The sequence below is a fragment of the Ochotona curzoniae genome, unplaced genomic scaffold, assembly GCF_017591425.1.
Source record: "Ochotona curzoniae isolate NIBS_2020 unplaced genomic scaffold, NIBS_Ocur_1.0 patch386, whole genome shotgun sequence".
Lineage (NCBI taxonomy): Eukaryota > Metazoa > Chordata > Mammalia > Lagomorpha > Ochotonidae > Ochotona > Ochotona curzoniae.
In genome coordinates, this window is record NW_024466957.1 from 457,594 (window position 1) to 474,793 (window position 17,200).

The 17,200-nt window shown below is 56.9% G+C and overlaps 1 protein-coding gene across 1 annotated transcript in view; it reads left to right on the top strand.

Moving 5' to 3' along the window:
• The first annotated feature begins 14,962 nt into the window (after positions 1 to 14,962).
• Positions 14,963 to 17,200, top strand: part of LOC121167536 (dehydrogenase/reductase SDR family member 7B-like) — a 33,182-nt gene continuing 30,944 nt past the window's right edge. Inside the window, exon 1 of the mRNA XM_040997006.1 lies at positions 14,963 to 15,004. Coding sequence (XP_040852940.1) covers positions 14,985 to 15,004 — 20 coding nt within the window. The 5' untranslated portion in view covers positions 14,963 to 14,984. The remainder of the gene's footprint in view (positions 15,005 to 17,200) is intronic.

The following is a 17,200-nucleotide window of genomic DNA, read 5'->3' on the forward strand; positions in this document are numbered from 1 at the left end:
CCCGGACGTCTTTGGAGGTAGAAGTGCCCGGTGTGAGACTCACGGCTCTGCTTCCATTCCCTTCCTTTCCAGGGAGAAGTCACAGCCCAGGGACAGAGCCCTGGGGGCTAAGGTGAGAGCCAGCCCTTGGCCATGGGCCCCTCCTCTGGTCAGCAGAGCTGGGGAGCACGTGGGTGCAGGAGGTGCACAGTGGGAGCTGCAAGGTGCTGCACCTGCCCTTCTTGCAGGCACCTGTGGGGGTGAGAGCCACAAGCTCTGTGGCATGTGGGGCTCCTTCTATAAGTCTGCGCAGGGCACTGAGCTGCTCCTGAGGGCGGCTCTCAGAGGCCGGACACTGGGCTCATCCCATCCTCTCTCCTTCTGCAGCAAAGACGGACAGAGTCCCAGAGACTCCGAAAGTGGGTCCAAATGTTGGGAAACTATTCCAAGTACCATCAGAGTGAAAAGGTAGTGTGGAAGGCAGCGCCCCCTGGGGACCACACTGAGCAGCACAGGGATGAGCAGGGCCCTTTGCTGGGCTGCACATCTCTGCCTCTCAGACACCCGGGCTAACTGTCCTGCCCTAAAGAACATGGGTCACCTAAACCCCATGTCCACACATACAGGGGACTATCCTAGGAAACAAGCCAGGCTCACCACTGTGGAAATGCCCAGATGCAGATCCCACAGAGAGCAGGCAGTGCATGCCCACCTCCTCTCTGGCCCTCAGCACTGCCCTCCTCTCACTGTGGGTCACCAGGTTCAGGCAGATCCTCCCTCTGCTGACAGCACATGGAGTCATGGATTCCCCATTCTGGTTCCTCCCCTGATCCTCCTTCCCCAGAGTGCCCATGGCCCCACTCTCCTGAGCCCCCTCTCTCCTGCAGTTCCACCAGAGATGCTGCAAGGGAATCCCCAGCGAGGTGCGGGGGAGAGTATGGAAAATGCTTTTGGATGTAGAAGCCAAGAAGGCCCAGAACCCGGGGACATTCGAGGTATGGCTGTGCCCTAAGCCCACAAACAACTGTCCAGCTCAGGTCTTAGAACCATTGACCCAATACCCAAAGGTGAATGGTCCTGCAATGGAGCCTGGGGCACCTTCTCAACCTGCTTTCATGTCTTGGCATCCTGCTCCTCAGACCCAGCCATGCCTGGCCACCTGTACTTCTGACCAGGCCCAGCTCTTCTCCCTGTTGGGCACAGCTTGGCAGCTTGTCACAGGGCAGGCACTGAGCAGTGGCTATGTCGGTCCATGATGGGCAGGAGGCGGCAGTGTGACACCCTGACCTTCCACAGGCTCTGTGCTATCTGGCCTGCCCTCACCGGGGCCTGCCTTCTCCTGGCCTTACATCACCCAGCAATGCCCACATCTCAAGTGGCTGGTCCACTTGTCACACTCAGCCGTCAGCAACTTGTGGGAGATGTGGGAGCAGGACCTGAGAGGGTTGGCAACAAGGGCCAACTGTCACCCTCCTGTGCTGCCATCAGGAACTGGGCCCACTGGTGTAGCCAGCCCTATCCCCCACATCACCAACGCCAAGTCTTGAGTTGGTAGTTGCCCCTGAGAGCTGGGCTGGGAGCCACTCATCTCCCAGGGTCAGATCAAAGCCAAGGGCAGCTTCCACTGTCTGGATGGAGATGGGTTCTCCTGCAGGGGGCAGCACTGAGGCTGATGAGGCTGTGGCTGAGACCCCAATGGGGAGGAGCTGAGAGCTGGTTGGGGCTGCTGCCTGAGCAGTGCTGTGGGCAGGAGGGGACTTGGCAGAGGGACGTGGTCATGCCGCTGGCCTGATGCTGACCACAGTGGTCCCCTGTGCAGATGCTGAAAGAGCAGGCCCGGAAGCATCGTGCTCAATTCCATCAGATTCACACTGCAGTATACTGGATATTCCGAAACCACCTGATTTTCCGGGGCCGATATGGAATAAAGTGAGGCCTCTGGGCTGCTGTGGTCCTGGGGGGTGTGGAGGGGCCAGGGACCTGGGGGAGACTGGATGGAGGTCTAAAGCACAGGACATTTACAATTTCTAAAAATAGACCCACTGGTCTTTTTATACACTTTCCAAAGACAAAATGAAGAGAATGAAATAAAGAGAAATACAAGGAACAAGAATCTGTTCGCACTCACATCTGATCATGCTATTAGTTCTAGAATATGCAAGAACTCTAAGCACAGTTGTTAACAAGAGGAATGGACAGCCTGCCAGCACCCCAGGGACACACAGGCTCAGGAGGAACACTTCATGAAAGCACAGATATTCATCTCATCCACATAAGGACACGGGCCTAATGTCCAACGAGCATTAGCTATTGGAATAAAGACTCTGAGAAGGGAGTCCAGTGAGGACACCGGCAGTGTCTGGAGGGCAGGGCTGCACTGACAACTTCAGCAGACAAGAAGCAAAACCTCTTCCTCTCTCTTGCAGGAAACGAACCTTATTTGAAGTGCTGGCAGCCTATGCCTTATACAACCCTGTGAGTATTCTGGAATGCTCTTCTCAGGTCCTGTTCCTGGGCTGCCCATCCAGAGAGAGCCAAGATGGGATAATTGGGGGCTCTGCAATTCACACTGGCTAGAGAGCCCCAGAAATCCCACCTGGTACCTGATTGAGTGGTGGCCAGAAAGCATGGATTCACACTCCTGATGTGTCTGTTGTGTGCTCTGGTCCTGGCAGGCCTGAGCCCAGTGCTTCTTCCTTCTGTCTGAAGTGGTACCCACTAGGGCACCCCTAGAGGGCAGAGCTGCCGGAGCTGCCTTAGGGGTGCAGCCTGGATTCCCACAGCAGCCTGCCCCACCCTGAAATCTTGGGGTACACACATGTGCTTGCCTCTTGTCTCCCCCAGCCACTCCTGGAGCTGAGGCCCTGCAGGGCTGTCTCCAGGAATGTGGGAATCTGGCACACGCTCCAGTTCTTAAAGCCCTGAGAGCCAAGGGCATGACAGGCCCAGGGTTCCCTCCTCCATCCTCCTACTCCCTTAGCAGGTGACCAACCCTCCCAGGGAGGTCACCCAACCCACCTGAGTTCATGCTGACACAGTGTTCTGGGCTCTTGCAGGAGGTGGGCTATGGCCAGGGCCTGAGTCACATCGTGGCACTTTTGCTTATGTGGTTGGACGAGGAAGACACGTTTTGGGCCCTGGTGCAGCTTATGGAGAAGGAAAAGTATTCCATGTCTGGTAGGTAGATGGGAGAAGTGGGCCCTGTGCAGGCAAGTCCACTCCCGACACGCAGTCACGTGCCCGGGTCTGTGTCCTCACTGGCTTCTGGTGTGGAGGGAATCTCCCTTTGGAGAGTTCCTTAGAAGCCAGGGCTGGCAGAGGCCTCGTGTGCTGAGCCACACAGTGGCCTCCCATCACCCAAGGCCCTGCAGCTTTGCTCTGGCTGTCACCTGTGTGGGCACCTCCAGACCAATAGGTCCTGTCCATGTCCAAGTGACTCATGTCCACACTGGCCTCTGTGCCTCCCAAGGGTCTACCCAGACGCCCACCCACTGAACACTCCCGAAGGCAGCAGCCCCACTAGGCAACCCGCGTCCCCCAACTCATGCATGCTGGCACCGAGTCTGGCTGCAGCGTTTCCCAGAGTCACGTGGGACAGCCTGGATTGCATCCCACGCAGTCCTGCAAGCACCCACATGCTGAGGTTTCTCTCGCTGGCCATCTGTCCATCCACTTGTCCTCTGAGAGTCTCCTTTGGCCCTGCCTGTGGCTCTGCCAGCTTCCTGGGAGGGGGCTCTGATCCCAGGGCTGGGGCTGACCCTACTCAGGTCTCTACAAGCCGGGATCACCGATGCTGAAGACACTCCAGGAACACCTGGGACACATCGTGCACCGCACACTCCCGACTCTCGGAAAACACCTGGTGAGTGAGCGCTCCTTGCTCTGGCCCAGGGCCCTGCTCACATGGAGGGAGTGCCACCAAATCTCCAGCCTTTGTTTCTTCACATAGGCCCTGTGCTGCCAAGCCTTTCCTTGGCTGCTCAGGTCTGCACCGGTGTGGGCATTAGCCTTGCTTTCCAGAACATGGTCCCCTGAGTTTGTTAAGGTTTAAAGAATCCTGTGTGGCCATGAGGTGCAGATGCAGCAGCTGATGCTGGGCATCCTGCACCCCAGGGGCACAGTTAAGGGGTTCCGCCCACATAATGTCTAACCTCCCATGTCCTCCAACGTACACTGGAGCCCCATAGGCCTGCTCCCAGCTCTCAGCTCCCTCTGCCTTTTTCTCAGGAGAAGCAGGGAGTGAAGCTCAGTGACACCATTGCCCACTGGTTTACCCAAGGTTTCCTGGATGAAGTAAGTGTCCGCAGGAATCCCTCACCCAGGGAATCTGCTGCCCCAGGGCCTGGCTTCCCAGTCAAACCCCCTACATGCTGTCCACAGCAGGGCTGAGCTCGCCCACCTCAGCAGACCCGGGAGGGACCCTGCTCTACACAGGGAGAACCTGCCCTGCAGGTGGTGGCCCAGGTAGATGCTGAGTCTCCCAGCCAGCAGGGAGGGACAGTTGCCCTGGGCACACTGCAGCAGAAGCCTGAGCAATCCCTGAGCCTGCAGGAGCAGGTAGGAGACGCCCAAGGCTTGGGCAGCCCCTGCAAGGTGGAGCTAGTCTTCAGGCTCACTACTACACAGCAACCGCAGAGTGGAGCTGAGATGGGGCTCATTGCTGGGGTCAGTCCATGGGGCAATGATGTCACACACAGGTCACAGTGGCATCTGCCTTCTGATGTCCTCCAACACACACAGAGCCCTCTCCATGCCCCCATGGCACTGTCTGTGCTGGCCAGGCCTCAGCCCTCCTCTCTCTGGGCTTGCATGCTCACATGTGGCTGACAGACGTGGCCCCAGCACCTAGCCAGAGGAGTCCCCACATAGGAGCCTATGGCTTCATGTGAGGCAGCTTCCGGGGTCTGTAGCTGTGGTGGGGCATGGGCCCTGCCCCCTACAGCCCGTGGGGGTCCTGCTCAGGCCTGGATGGGTGGGGTCCTCTCATGCCTGCTCTTCCTAGGTGCCGTTCCCACTGGCCCTGAGGCTATGGGATACCTTTATCCTGGAAGGGGCACAGGTGCTCAGCACCATGGGCTATGTGGTGTTGAAACTGAACCAAAGTAAGTGCTCAGGACTGGGAGGCCAGAGTGCCAGGGGAGAGGAGCTGGGGTCCCCTGGTGATGCCCAGGGAACAGGGCTTTGGGTGGGGATGAGGAGGCCTGGAAAGCCCTGGTACGTGGGGGGGGCTCTGAGAATGCCCCTGGGATACCCCCATCAGTCCAGCACAGTCCACAGGGGGGCATCAGCAGGGTCCTTCCTGGGCAGTGTGGCCCTGCCCAGTCCCTTCCATGCTTGGCTTGTCACCCATGGGTTCCCAGGGCAGCAGCTGGCAGCTATTAGTGCAGGGACAGGGCTTGGAACAGCCGTGGCGGCTGGGCCATCCCTGTGGACCCTCCCCGTCTGACACCCACCCTCTTGCCTAGAGCGCCTGCTCAAGATGACCCGCAACCACATCGGGGTGTACCTGCAGGTGACCCTTAAACAAAACTGGGACCTGGATGATGACGCTGTCATCAAGCAGCTGCAGGCCTGCAAGCATGAGCTGGCCAAGCAAAAGTGCCTGCTGCCTCCCGCAGGTGGGTCCTGCCCAGGACTCAGGCAGATCTCCGTTGGGGTGTCAGCAGTGGGAGGACATGGCAGTGGGGCATTCTACCTCCTCCTCATGGCCCAGTGTTCCCCTGCTCCTCGGTTCTGTTAGGGAAGCTTCTGATCTCAAGGCCTGGCTGGGCCTCTTGCAGCTTCCAGATGTGCCCATGTGGGAGGGTGCAAGGGTGATGTGGCTCTCCCACCCCCACAGAGGCACCTCCCCACTCCTGTGTGCCCAGAGCAAACCTGAAGCCCCTGGTCTCCTGCCAGTGTATCAACATTCCTGCCTAACCTGTAGATGTCCTTTCCTGACTGGCCCTGAGACAGGTGCAGTGCTGGGCACACAGTTGCCTGCAAACAGGAGCCTCATTGGACAGAAGAGTGGGGAGAACTTTCTCCTGCATGTAGGCAGGACTACAACAGGTGTGACTGTGGCCAGTCCTGTGTACTGAAAGCCAGAGAGCCCGGGGCTCCATTCCTTGCAGGCCCTGGGGAAAACCGCAATGCCCAGGGTCCCGACTCCATGTAGGCATTGGACTGCAAGTCTCTGGGCAGAACGTAGATTGCAGCTGACTGCAGAGGGTGCAGCCTTTCCTGGGCCCAAGGTCTCTGAGGGCACAGAGGGGAGTGCAACTTTGAGCATCACCCGCCCATGTGTGTTGGGGAGGGTCCCTGTGTGTGCTCACAGCTGCTGCCAGAGATGGCCCGAGAGCCTGAGTCAGCTGTGCAGAACACGCATGGTTTGTCCCAGCTGGAGGCTGCCGAGTGTGCCCAGAGCAGGCCTGTACGGGAACTGGTGAGGCCCAGCTGTGCCTCCTAGCAGGTGCCTTCCTTGTGTCCACATCGGGCACAGATGTTGATGGCTGAGTCTTCCAGTGGAGTGGGATTATTGTGTAGCAGGGGTCAGAGGCCCAAGGGCTGGGAGCACAGAGCCTGCCCTGCCCCCTCTGTGAAGGAAGCACAGAGCCTGCCCTGCCGCCACTGTGAAGGAGAGCATGGCCTATCCCCCAGGGCTGCCTGGGACTGCAGCTCTGCCTAACACGCTGGCTCTTCCCAGCAACACTGGAGGGTACAGATCCAGTCACACCTTTAAGGGGGGACCCAAATGCTCATAGGTGAGCCATTGCCATGATGGGACACACAGAAACAGTGGGTTAGGTGACAGGGCCACCCACAGGTCCCAAGCAGATGCCAGGTGTCCCCGGAGAGGAACCTGAATGGCAGAGCAGTCAGGGCCCATGCACTCCTAGGGAGCCATCCAGGGGAGCCAGAGGTGTTCCTGCCACCGCCCTGCATGCACACAGCCTTCCCCTGGGGTCAGCAGCCTGGAGGGTACCCTTGGTGTCACCCCTGGTGTCGGGACTGAAGGGATTAGGTGCAGCCCATGCACCCTGCAGGCCACTTGGTGCCTGTGCAGAAGCAAACCTGCTCTGTTTTCCTTTCAGCAAAGCTCCACGAGGAATGCACCAGGCTCTGAGAAGCCTGCTGCTGCCCCCACACCTCTGCAGGGCAGGCAAACTGCTCAGGGCCCAAACACACTGCAGCAACTCCCTGAGTCCCCAGCTAACCTCGCTGAGACTCCCTTTTCAGAACCACCCACCATCTACATTGACTGGACAGAAGAGGGAAACTCTATGGAGCAAGACGGCTCTGAATCCCTCAAGCAAGACCCCCCCCCAATACAGGCTTGTGGGAGTCCATGTGGGTCCAGCCCCACCAGGGCCCCTTGGACCATGTGCCACTGGGAAAGGCTGCTCCGGTGGTGGAGTCTGCCCAATCCCCCGGTGCCTGTGCATGGCACAGATGGCCCAGCCCCAGAGCTGGACAGCCAGGAGGGCCCACGGGCCCCTTCCCTGCATTCCTTCAAGCCCCTTGACCCAGGGTCCATGCAGGCCATCTGGAACCCCTTGGTCCAGGGCTGAAGACGGCTTCCTCTCATGACTTCCATGGGACTCTCCTGCAGCATGGCGATACAAATGGGCTGTTGCCTCCCCTAAGCCACGCTAGGATGGAAGACCATCCCTGTCTGCCCTTCCCGGCTGGAGGCCTCCTTGCTGGCCGCTGTACAGGGCAGCTCCATGTCTGAGTGAGCCCCCGCAGTGTCCACCGCAGAATGGTCGAAAGCCTGCCCTGTCTACATGGGGTGGCCTCCTCGCTGCAGGAGTCTCTCCTCGGATGCTCCTGACTGCCACACCACCCCCAGACAAGTAGCCCTCCCTGTATCTCCCTTGGCAGTCTGGGCACTGAGCCTGGAGTCACCAGTCTGTGCCCCTCCCCCCTTGCTCCTCCTGAAGGAGCCCTAAAAACTTCACTTAAATATGTTTAATTAAATTGTTTGTTTGCTTGGAATGTATTTGCTCCATTTTGTGCCCTCAGAGTCCAGCTGCAGCAGTTTCCCCAGGTTTCTGTTGAGTGGTCAGAAGCCCCAAGCCCCCAGCCACAGGCAGAGACCTGCAGACCTCAGGGGACTACACTGCACTGCTGGGGAAGAGCTGCTATGGGCATGGGTGCACGTGCCAGCCATGCCTATCCCAGGTCAGACCCTGTGATGGTGGTGCCATGAGTTCAAGGTCACAGGAGGAAGGTCACCCAGGGGAAGGGACTGCCAGCGTCCCTCAGCACACAGGTTTCTGAAAGGGCTTTGGTAGCTGGGTTAGAGCACCTGTTGGTTTGTGTGAGATATGGGGCTGGGGACAGAACTGACCCTGCAGTTGCATGCACCAGTATGTGTGTAGGCTGATGGGGGTGACTGAACTGAACCCCACACTAGCTGGAGCTCACAAGAGTCAATCTGTGGTCACTTCAGCTGAAGTTTCTTTGGAACTCCCTAACTAGATCACTGAACTCAGACCCGGACCCTGAGGAAACACAAGGATATGTGGTCTGACCTTAGAATTCACGTATCAGGACTGGGGCTCCCCAGTTGCTGATGTGTATGTGGTGGTCAGCATGCCAGCTGCACACAGGCATCACGGAGGACAGCTCACCTAGGCCAGCAGGGCACACGGCTTGTCTTGTCAGAGGATGGATGGCAGAACAGGTTGGACAACTCTCCTGGCCGTGCTGTGCAGCACGTTCCTGGGGCTGTAGATGAACCAAGGTGGACTGGGTCGGCCAATAGACCTCAGCTTTCCTCAACCCTTGAACACTGATCCCAACAACTTCTCAGAACCTTCAAAACCACCCCTGTAACACCCTCGGAACACTCTTCTCCAAATTGGGGTCGCTAAAGTGTCATCAAAAGATGGCTCCTATCCCCGCATGCTGATGTTGTTTGACAACCAGGAGAAAAAACACTGCAACGTATGTCTCACCCACCTGCTCTGGTCCCTGACCTTTCCCACCCTAATCAGAGGACCACATGGGCATGCATCCCTCTCAGCTAAACAGTATTAAAAATAAAATTAATGTTTGAAAATACATGGAAAGAAAGAATTCCAGATGAAAGAAAGAAAAGGCTGCATCGCATGCTTGTGCACATGTGTTGTCAGTGTCCTGGGGGAGGAGACTAGGAATGGGGCACGGGAAGAACAGCACCCCAAAATCAGCCACTTTTCAAACGGCATGGGAACTCAGCAGAACACATGTAAATGGAGAGAAAAAGTGAGGGAGTGACCCTGCAGGGTGGACGTTGTAGCTGAGGACCTGCTAGAGCCAGACTCTGCGGCCTTTCCACACGCTGAGTCTGGGCACAGGTTAGGCTGCAGGCACTGCTTTGAGCGTTTTTTTTTTTTTAATTTTGTTTGAAAAATATATCTTACAGAGAAAGGAGACTGAAATGAAGAGAGAGGGTCTTCCATCCTCTGGTTCAATTTCAAATTAGCGGCATTGAACAATGCTGAGCTGATTCGTGCTGGTGTCACCAGGAACTGCTTCTGGGTCTCCATGTTCTCCTATAAAAACATGCAGAGAAAGAACTAAGGAACAGACAGGGTTGGGGATTAGCCCAGTGCTTCAGGCATTGGGTGAGGGACCATGTCCCATAGCAGAGGCATAGGGTGGGGGTTAGCCAAGTGCTTCGGGGATTGGACTGTGTCCCTTAGCAGAGGTGTAGATCCAATTCCCGGTGGTGACTTTTCAGTTCTGCTTCCTGCTGTTGCACACTCTGGCTGACAGCCTGACGGCTTGAGTGGCTGGGGTTCTGCCATCCACATGGAAGACCTGGGTTGAGTTCCAGGCTCCTGGCCTTGTTGGGTCACAGCCAGCTGTTAGAGTAAAATAACAGCCATGCACCCAGCCCAAATGAGGCATTGCCTAATCCCTTACTAGCCCAGGATCCCACATGCCACCAGCGCTGCAGGTGATGGCTCAAGATCCAGGCTTTCTAGCTTTCTCCTAGCTCTGTCCCAACAGATATCGCCATTTGGGGGGGAAAAAAACAGCAGATGGGAGATACCTCGCTCTCTCTGAGTCTCTCCACGGATGTTGCACATCCTGAAAGTGGGAGGCCTTGTTCTCATGTGGGTGGGGGATGGAAGCATAGACCAGAACGCTCCTCCTTGAGCACTCAGAACTCAGTCACCTCTCCAAGGCTGCACCTGCTAAGGATGCTGCCCAGGGGATCACCTTGCAACAGGAGCCGCAGCACCTCTACCCCCAGCATGCCCTCGGGGAACAATGAAAACTGCCTAGGTAGGGGGGGAAGGAAGCCTTTCTACGGGAAAGTGAAAGCACCCCCTGAGTTCACAACACAGCTGTCAAAAGCTGGGAAATCCATGAAAGCAAGATTGAGGCGAAGGAATCATATTAAATGGGACAGAACTGAAGGGTATGTGGTCTGGCATTGGGGCACCGTGAGTTAAGCCACCGCTTGGGATTCTGGAATCGCCTATGCTTGCTGGTTTGAGTCCTGGCCTTGGGCCCCTGCACCCACGTGGGGGACCCAGATGGAATTCTGGGCTCCTAATTTTGGCTTTGCCCAGTTCCAACTGTTGTACCCATCTGGGGAATAAAGCAGTAGATGGAAGATCTTTGTCTCTCTTTGCAACTCTCTCACAAACATATAAACAGATGGTTAAAAGAAAAAGAGAGCTGAATGCTTCTCATTGTCTGCTGGGGGCTCCTCTTTCAGACTGAAGGGATAAATCTTTAAAGTATGGAGATACTAAGATGTCAGTTACCAGGCTAGTCCCAGGGCTACAAAACATCAACCAAGATAATTAGGCACAATGTCCTCTCCCTTCCTCCCTCCCTTCCTGCCTTGATCTCTTTTTTCGGACGGCAGTGGAGGGTGGCAGGGCAGGACACAACCACGCTGTCTGACTTTCTCTGTGCTCGCACAGCCACAGCTGGTGGCCATGACAGGCCACATGGAGGAGAGGATTCCTAGGACCGCTTCTGTTTTATTACTTACCCCCATCAACTTCCTTCCTTCCTAAATAAAGCATTTATTTATTTATTTGAGACTCAGAGAAATAAAACAGACACCAATCTGCTGCTTTACTCCCCCAGGAACCCCTAGAACACACAATGTCAAGCCAGGCTGAAGCTGGGAACTCAACACAGGTCTCCCACAGGACTGGAGCCTTCCTTCACTGCTTCCCACCGGCAACAGGAGGAAGCTACAGCAGAAAGCTGGTGTAGCCAGGACTCTAGCCAGGGATGCTCCCAGGCAGCAGCTTGCCTGTCAGTTCACAGGAGCCATCTGCCCCAAGCTGCATCATTTTACGGAGTTGAGGCTTCAGCGCAGGGCCCCTTGTAGGGCAGGGGTAAAGAAGAGGACGGGTTCAGATTTGACTTTAAAGAGTTGTGGGCTTAAGTAAGCGCAAGAAGCATGGAAGGAAACAGCCCAGAAGAGGTCATGGAAAGTTTCCCACTGGCATACATTTGGCATGGGTCAGGGGCGGACCAGGCTGAATCAGTTCACATCATCCACTGGCAAATCCGAATGCCAGAGCAGAGTGTGGGTCGAGCCAGGTTCGGTCGCAACAAAAGCAGTACACAACACGGAATGCCAAGGTGAGGTTGCCTGTGCCAGATGTGACTGCAGCACCCAACCAGCACACGTGAGAATCAGGAAGGGGGGGCAGAGCCGGCAGGGGAATAAGGGGTGGTTCCTTTGCTGGACAGATACCCCACTGGAGGGCATGTGCCAGGATGGGGACAGACCAGACTAGGCAGGGCTACAACACCTGTTCGCCTCATGTGGACCAGATCAGGGAAAGCCAGGATGGGCTGATTATTCCTACTGGTGCAAACAAAATTAGAGTGGGTGAGGGTTGTTGGGGCTTAGCCACAGCAGAAGCTGGCACTGGGGGCTGATACTGTCAAGTCTAACCACAGAACCACATGGAGAGTGCATAATCTGGGAGTGAGAGAGACCTGGGAGGGAAATAGTGGGCTCCTCCCTCTTGGGTTACCACTCCCATGGGAGGGGAAAAAAACTAGGACAGGGGCTGGGGTGGCTAGACAGAGAGGCACCCAGCAACATCTGTGAGGGCTGGATAGTTGAGCTGGTTAGATGGAACTAGGCTTCAATACCCATTGACATGTATGAGAGCTGAATGGGACATGGGACAGACTGGACTAGTCTGCTACACATACTAGCAAACCAGGGTAGGGGGCAGACCTGGTGGGGGTTATTGTGGGTCGCTCCAACTAGGCTGCAGCTCTCACTGGTTTATGTGAGGGCCAATTGTGTGCTGGGCAGAACCAGGCTGGACTGCAACACCCATTGGTTCCAGTGGAAGTCGGGGCTGAAAACAGAACCAACCCAGCAATTGCAACCACCAGCTGATCAGGGTGATGGACTGTGCCGGGCCCTGTACTTGCTAGTACATACAAGAATCTGGTCTGGGAACACCTCAGAGTTTCTTTTGGGGATCTCCCCAATCGAAATGGCGGACTCAGAACCCTAACCAAGAAAAGACAGAAGATAGAACAGGTCAATCCACCACCTCAGCTATATGTTGGCAGCGAAACACTGGGCAAATGGAGACTCTATGATGGACTATGTCAATCAGTGGATTCTTCAACGACCTCATCGTGCCTGGAGTGGCGAGATTGGCAGTGATTCATAACTGGTGAACTATCAAAACCACTTGAGCAAGGATCTCAGAGCATGCCCCACATCTGGGACCTGGGGTGGGTGGGAGACTGGGTGGGGCTTCTCCCTCAATATTCCCTTTACCTCAGATATATGAATAAAATTAAAAAAAAAAAGAGTGTGGGCTTGAACCACGGGGCACCTGGAGGCCTGCTCTGTCTTTGGCTGTCTTCAGGAAAGCCTTCCAGCTTGCACTACTTGAGAGAGCCCCTCCCCCTTGGTCATTGCTGCCTCTCCTCTACAGCCAGGGAGGAACTATCAACTTTTTCTTTAAAGATGTATTTATTTTTATTGGGAAGGCAAATATACAGAGAAAAGGACACGGAGAGAAAGATCTTCCATCCACTGGTTCACTCCCCAAGCAGCTGAAAAGGCTGGAGCTGGGCTGATCTGAAGCCAGGAGCCAGGAGATTTTCCGGGTCTCCCATGCAGGTGCAGGGTCCCAAGGCTTTAGACTGTCCTTGCTGCTTTCCCAGGCCACAAGCAGGGAGCTGGATGGGGAGCAGAGCCGTCGGGATTAGAACCTGTGCCATTATGGGATCCTGGCTCACGCAAGGCAAGGACTTCAGGTGCTACATATCATTGCGCTGGGCCCCTTTTCTTTCTTGAGCCCCCAAACCTGCTCTCTTAACTGTACTTTCTGACACGACCAAGGCCCTTGCGTGTCAGCCTGAAGTTAACAGAAAAGGATTTATTAGTAGGTGAAGCTTGCTGGGGCCAGGTTGTGGTGCTACCTTTCCCATTGGAGCATGGGTTCAAGGCCCGACAGCTCCCCTTCCAATCCAGCTCCCTGCTGATGCACCTGGAAAAGCAGCCGAGGACGATCCAAGTGCTTGCACCCCTGCACCCACGTGGGAGACCTGGAGGAGATTCCCGGCCTTTGGCCCCAACTGCTGTAGTCATTCAGGGAGTGAACTAGTAGACGGAAGCTCTCTCCCTTTCCCCTGCCTTACAGAAAAAAAAAAAAAATTTTTTTCAAAATAAATACGTATTAAAAATATATATACAGTATTTTTGTACCAAAGCCTCCGGCCTGGTTTTTTATCCTGTGGGGGGAAAATACGGGCTCAAGAATGGATACAACAACTCCCATTCCTCGTGGTCTCAAGCCCACACACGCATCCAGTAAATAGAACACAGCCATTTAGGTGCACAGATCTGTGTGTTCTACCTGAGTGTGCACGCACGGAATCATCACGCTATGAAGACGAAGATGCAGGCCCAGCATCCCGACCTCCCCTCGGCCACGCACAGCTCGGAGATCCTGCACTGTCCAGCCCGGCACGCCAAACCGAGGACAGCGCCGCGTCAGGATTGCCTAACACGCGGGAGGGATCATCCTGCCAGCCAGTCTCAGCATCTGGACGCCAAACGGTTGCCATGGCTCCGCCGCCAGAACTTCCGGCCCTTGCTGTCTGCATGGGACGCTGGGAAATGTAGTCTTTTCTTAGGAGGCAGCGGGACCAAGGGATTTTCTAGCAAGGAAAGATGAAGGGCAAGTACACAAGAAGGAATCTTTCCACGACTTACATAAATACTCCACTTCCTTTTTGCTTCTGTGGGCCTCACGCCCCTTTCGCACACACCCTAGAGACAAAGTCTGATTGGCCCAGCCGCGATAAGTGCTCACCCATTGGTGGAGACTTCATGATGGAGGATCCTGACGACTTCCGGTCTCATGGCCGTGTGCACACTTGACAGAGGAGCCATGGCTCTCTCCTGCCAGGGCCTGGCCCGGGGCGTGTGGAAGGAGCGGACCGTGGAAGGAGGCGGCCTTCCTTCCTCATTGCTAGAGAGCGAGGAGAGAAGCGAGAAACTGGACGCCGTCTGGGCCTCCAGCAGTACATGGAGGCTTCGGTGCAGGCTTAGACTGAAGTGGGGCTTAGGCCTTGGCATAGGTTTAGGTTTTGGGTTACGGTCAGGGCTTGGGTTCCAAGAGCCAGAAACATGGTGAAAGGGGAGATGTCATGAATGGTGGAGTTCACGCAGCAGTGCGCACGGCTCCATCCCCCTCCACCTCCTCTCACCACACCCACCGAAGTGCTGCACGGGAAGTGGAGCTGCCGGGATTAGAACCGGCGACCGTGGCGCTTGCAAGGGGAGGCGATAGCCACTGAGCCATCGCCCTGGACCCTGTGCCCTGGTGTTCCAGCAGCGTGGGTACCCGCAGCACATTCTCCATCTCCTGGAAGCCGGCGGGTCGTCAGGGACACCTCGGCGCCCTGCGCCTCTCCCCCAGGCCGCCAGGGGGAGCACGCTGCACGGCGGCGCACGCTGCACGGCGGCCTGGCCGACGTCACTTCCGAGGCGGAAGTCGCCGAGCGGACGGAGGATGGTCTCCCCGGCCGGCAGGTAGGAGGCCGAGGCGGCGGGGCTGGCGTCCGGCCCGGACACCCTGCGGACTCGGCCGAGGGAGCGGGAGGCCGCGGGGAAGGCTGAGCGAGCGCCGTGGGCCCCGAGCGGGCTGGCGGGCGGGCGCTGCTCGGGGTCCCGGCCGGGCTCCGGGGTCGCGGGCGTCCGGCGTGCGCGGTGTCCGGGTCGTGTCCACGCGGGGTCCGGGTCGTGTCCACGCGGGGCCCGGGTCATGTCCACGCGGGGCCTGCGCACTCAGGTCGTGTCCACGCGGGTCCGGGTCATGTCCACGCGGGGTCCGGGTCGTGTCCACGCCGGGCCTGCGCACTCAGGTCCTGTCCATGTCTGTCCAACGAGCCCAGGTCCATGCCTGTCCCACACACCTGGGTCGTGTCCACGCCGGGCCTGCGCACTCAGGTCCTGTCCTCGCGGGGTCTGGGTCGTGTCCACGCCGGGCCTGTGCACTCAGCTCCTGTTCACGCGGGGTCCGGGTCCTGTCCACGCGGGGTCCGGGTCGTGTCCACGCCGGGCCTGCGCACTCAGGTCCTGTCCGTCCACACGGGGCCCGCACTCCCCTGTCATGTCCATGCCTGGCCCGCCAGCTGGGTCATGTCCATTCCTTTCTCGCGCGCTTGGGTTGTGTCCACGTCTGTCCCACAGGCCTGGGTCGTGTCCACGCAGAGCCTGCAGCCCCTGTCATGTCCAGGCAGGGTCTTGAGGTGTGTGCCAGGGTATGGACATGGCCGCAGCCCCTCAGCCAGGGGATGGTCAGGAGCAAGTGGCCACTCCCCCAGGCACTCAGCACGGGTCAGGCACAGGAGGCATCTTGGGTCAGCAGCTGCCTGCCACCCCAGTGTACCCTGCACCAGCAAGGGAGACCTGGAGGAAGCTCCTGGCTCCTGGCTTGGGAGAGAACCAGTGGATAGAGGGGCGATCCCTAATTTGTTCATGATCCTTAGGAATGTCTCTGAGATTCTACATCATTTTTTCAGACTTGTTTATTTTTATTGAAAAGTCAGATTTACAGAGTGAAGGAGACAGAGAGGAAGATCTTCCATCTGCTGGTTCACTGCCCAAGTGGCCGCAACAGCCAGAACTGAGCCGATTCAAATCCAGGAGCCAGGAGCCTCTTCCAGGTCTCCCACGCGGGTGCAGGGTCCCAAGGCTTTGGGCCATCCTCCACTGCTTTCCCAGGACATAGGCAGGGAGCTGGATGGGAACTGGAACAGCCGGGACACAAACTGGCGTGAGGGGTGCTGACTCTGAAGACCACCAGGGAAAGAATGCTTGCTCATCGGGCCGCACCTGGAGTGTCCTCTCCTGGAGGGAGGCCCGTGTCCTCCGCTGCCTGCCCTGGCCTGGCAAGCCTGGCAGACGGAGGTCCTGTGGCCTTTGCTGTGGCTGGGCGTGACAGCGTTGCCAAAGGGGTTCATGACTGGGGCCTTCACCCACACACAGGAGATAAAGCCCTTGGCCCCACATTAGCTGCAAGAGTAGCAAGAAAACCACTAAACCATTAAAAGCAGGTGATGGCTGGCATTATGGCATAGTGCGTTAAGCCACCACTTACAGTGCTGGCTGACATCCCATTGCAGAGGACTGGTGGGAATTCCTGCTACCCTGCTTCCCATCCAGCTCCCTGCTTATGGCCTGGGAAGGTAGCGTGTGATGGCCCCTGCAGCCACATGGGAGACCCAGAGGAAGCTCCTGACTCCTGGCTTTGGCCTGTCATAGGCTCAGACCAATTAGGGAGTTAGGCAGTGCATGGAAGCTGCCTCTTTCTCTGTCATTTCTGTCTTTCAAATAAATCAATCTTAAAATGTATGTTATGGTTGTGCTACCTGCTGTGCAGGACAGTAGAGGGCGCTGTGGGCCTATACAATGGGATCACTCGCAGAGGAAGCTAGTGGGGAAGGCTGGGGAAGGCTGTGGGGTCAGAGACCTTCGCAGGTCTGGGGCTCAAACTAAGAGCTCCTTGCTTCTCAGAGTGGCGTATTTCCCCTACAAACCAGCCGTTTTCCAGCTCTCTCCTTGGAGCCTGACCTCCATCTTGCGACGGGTTAAGGAGAGAGGAGCATGTGAATGTGTGACAGAATCCGTGTTTGGCATGCGTTGTGGCATGCTGTGTGGTCTCGCCTCTGGTTGGCAGGTGGATTCCAGAGCCCGTGACCCCAGCCCCGTGCTGGTGCTCGGGTT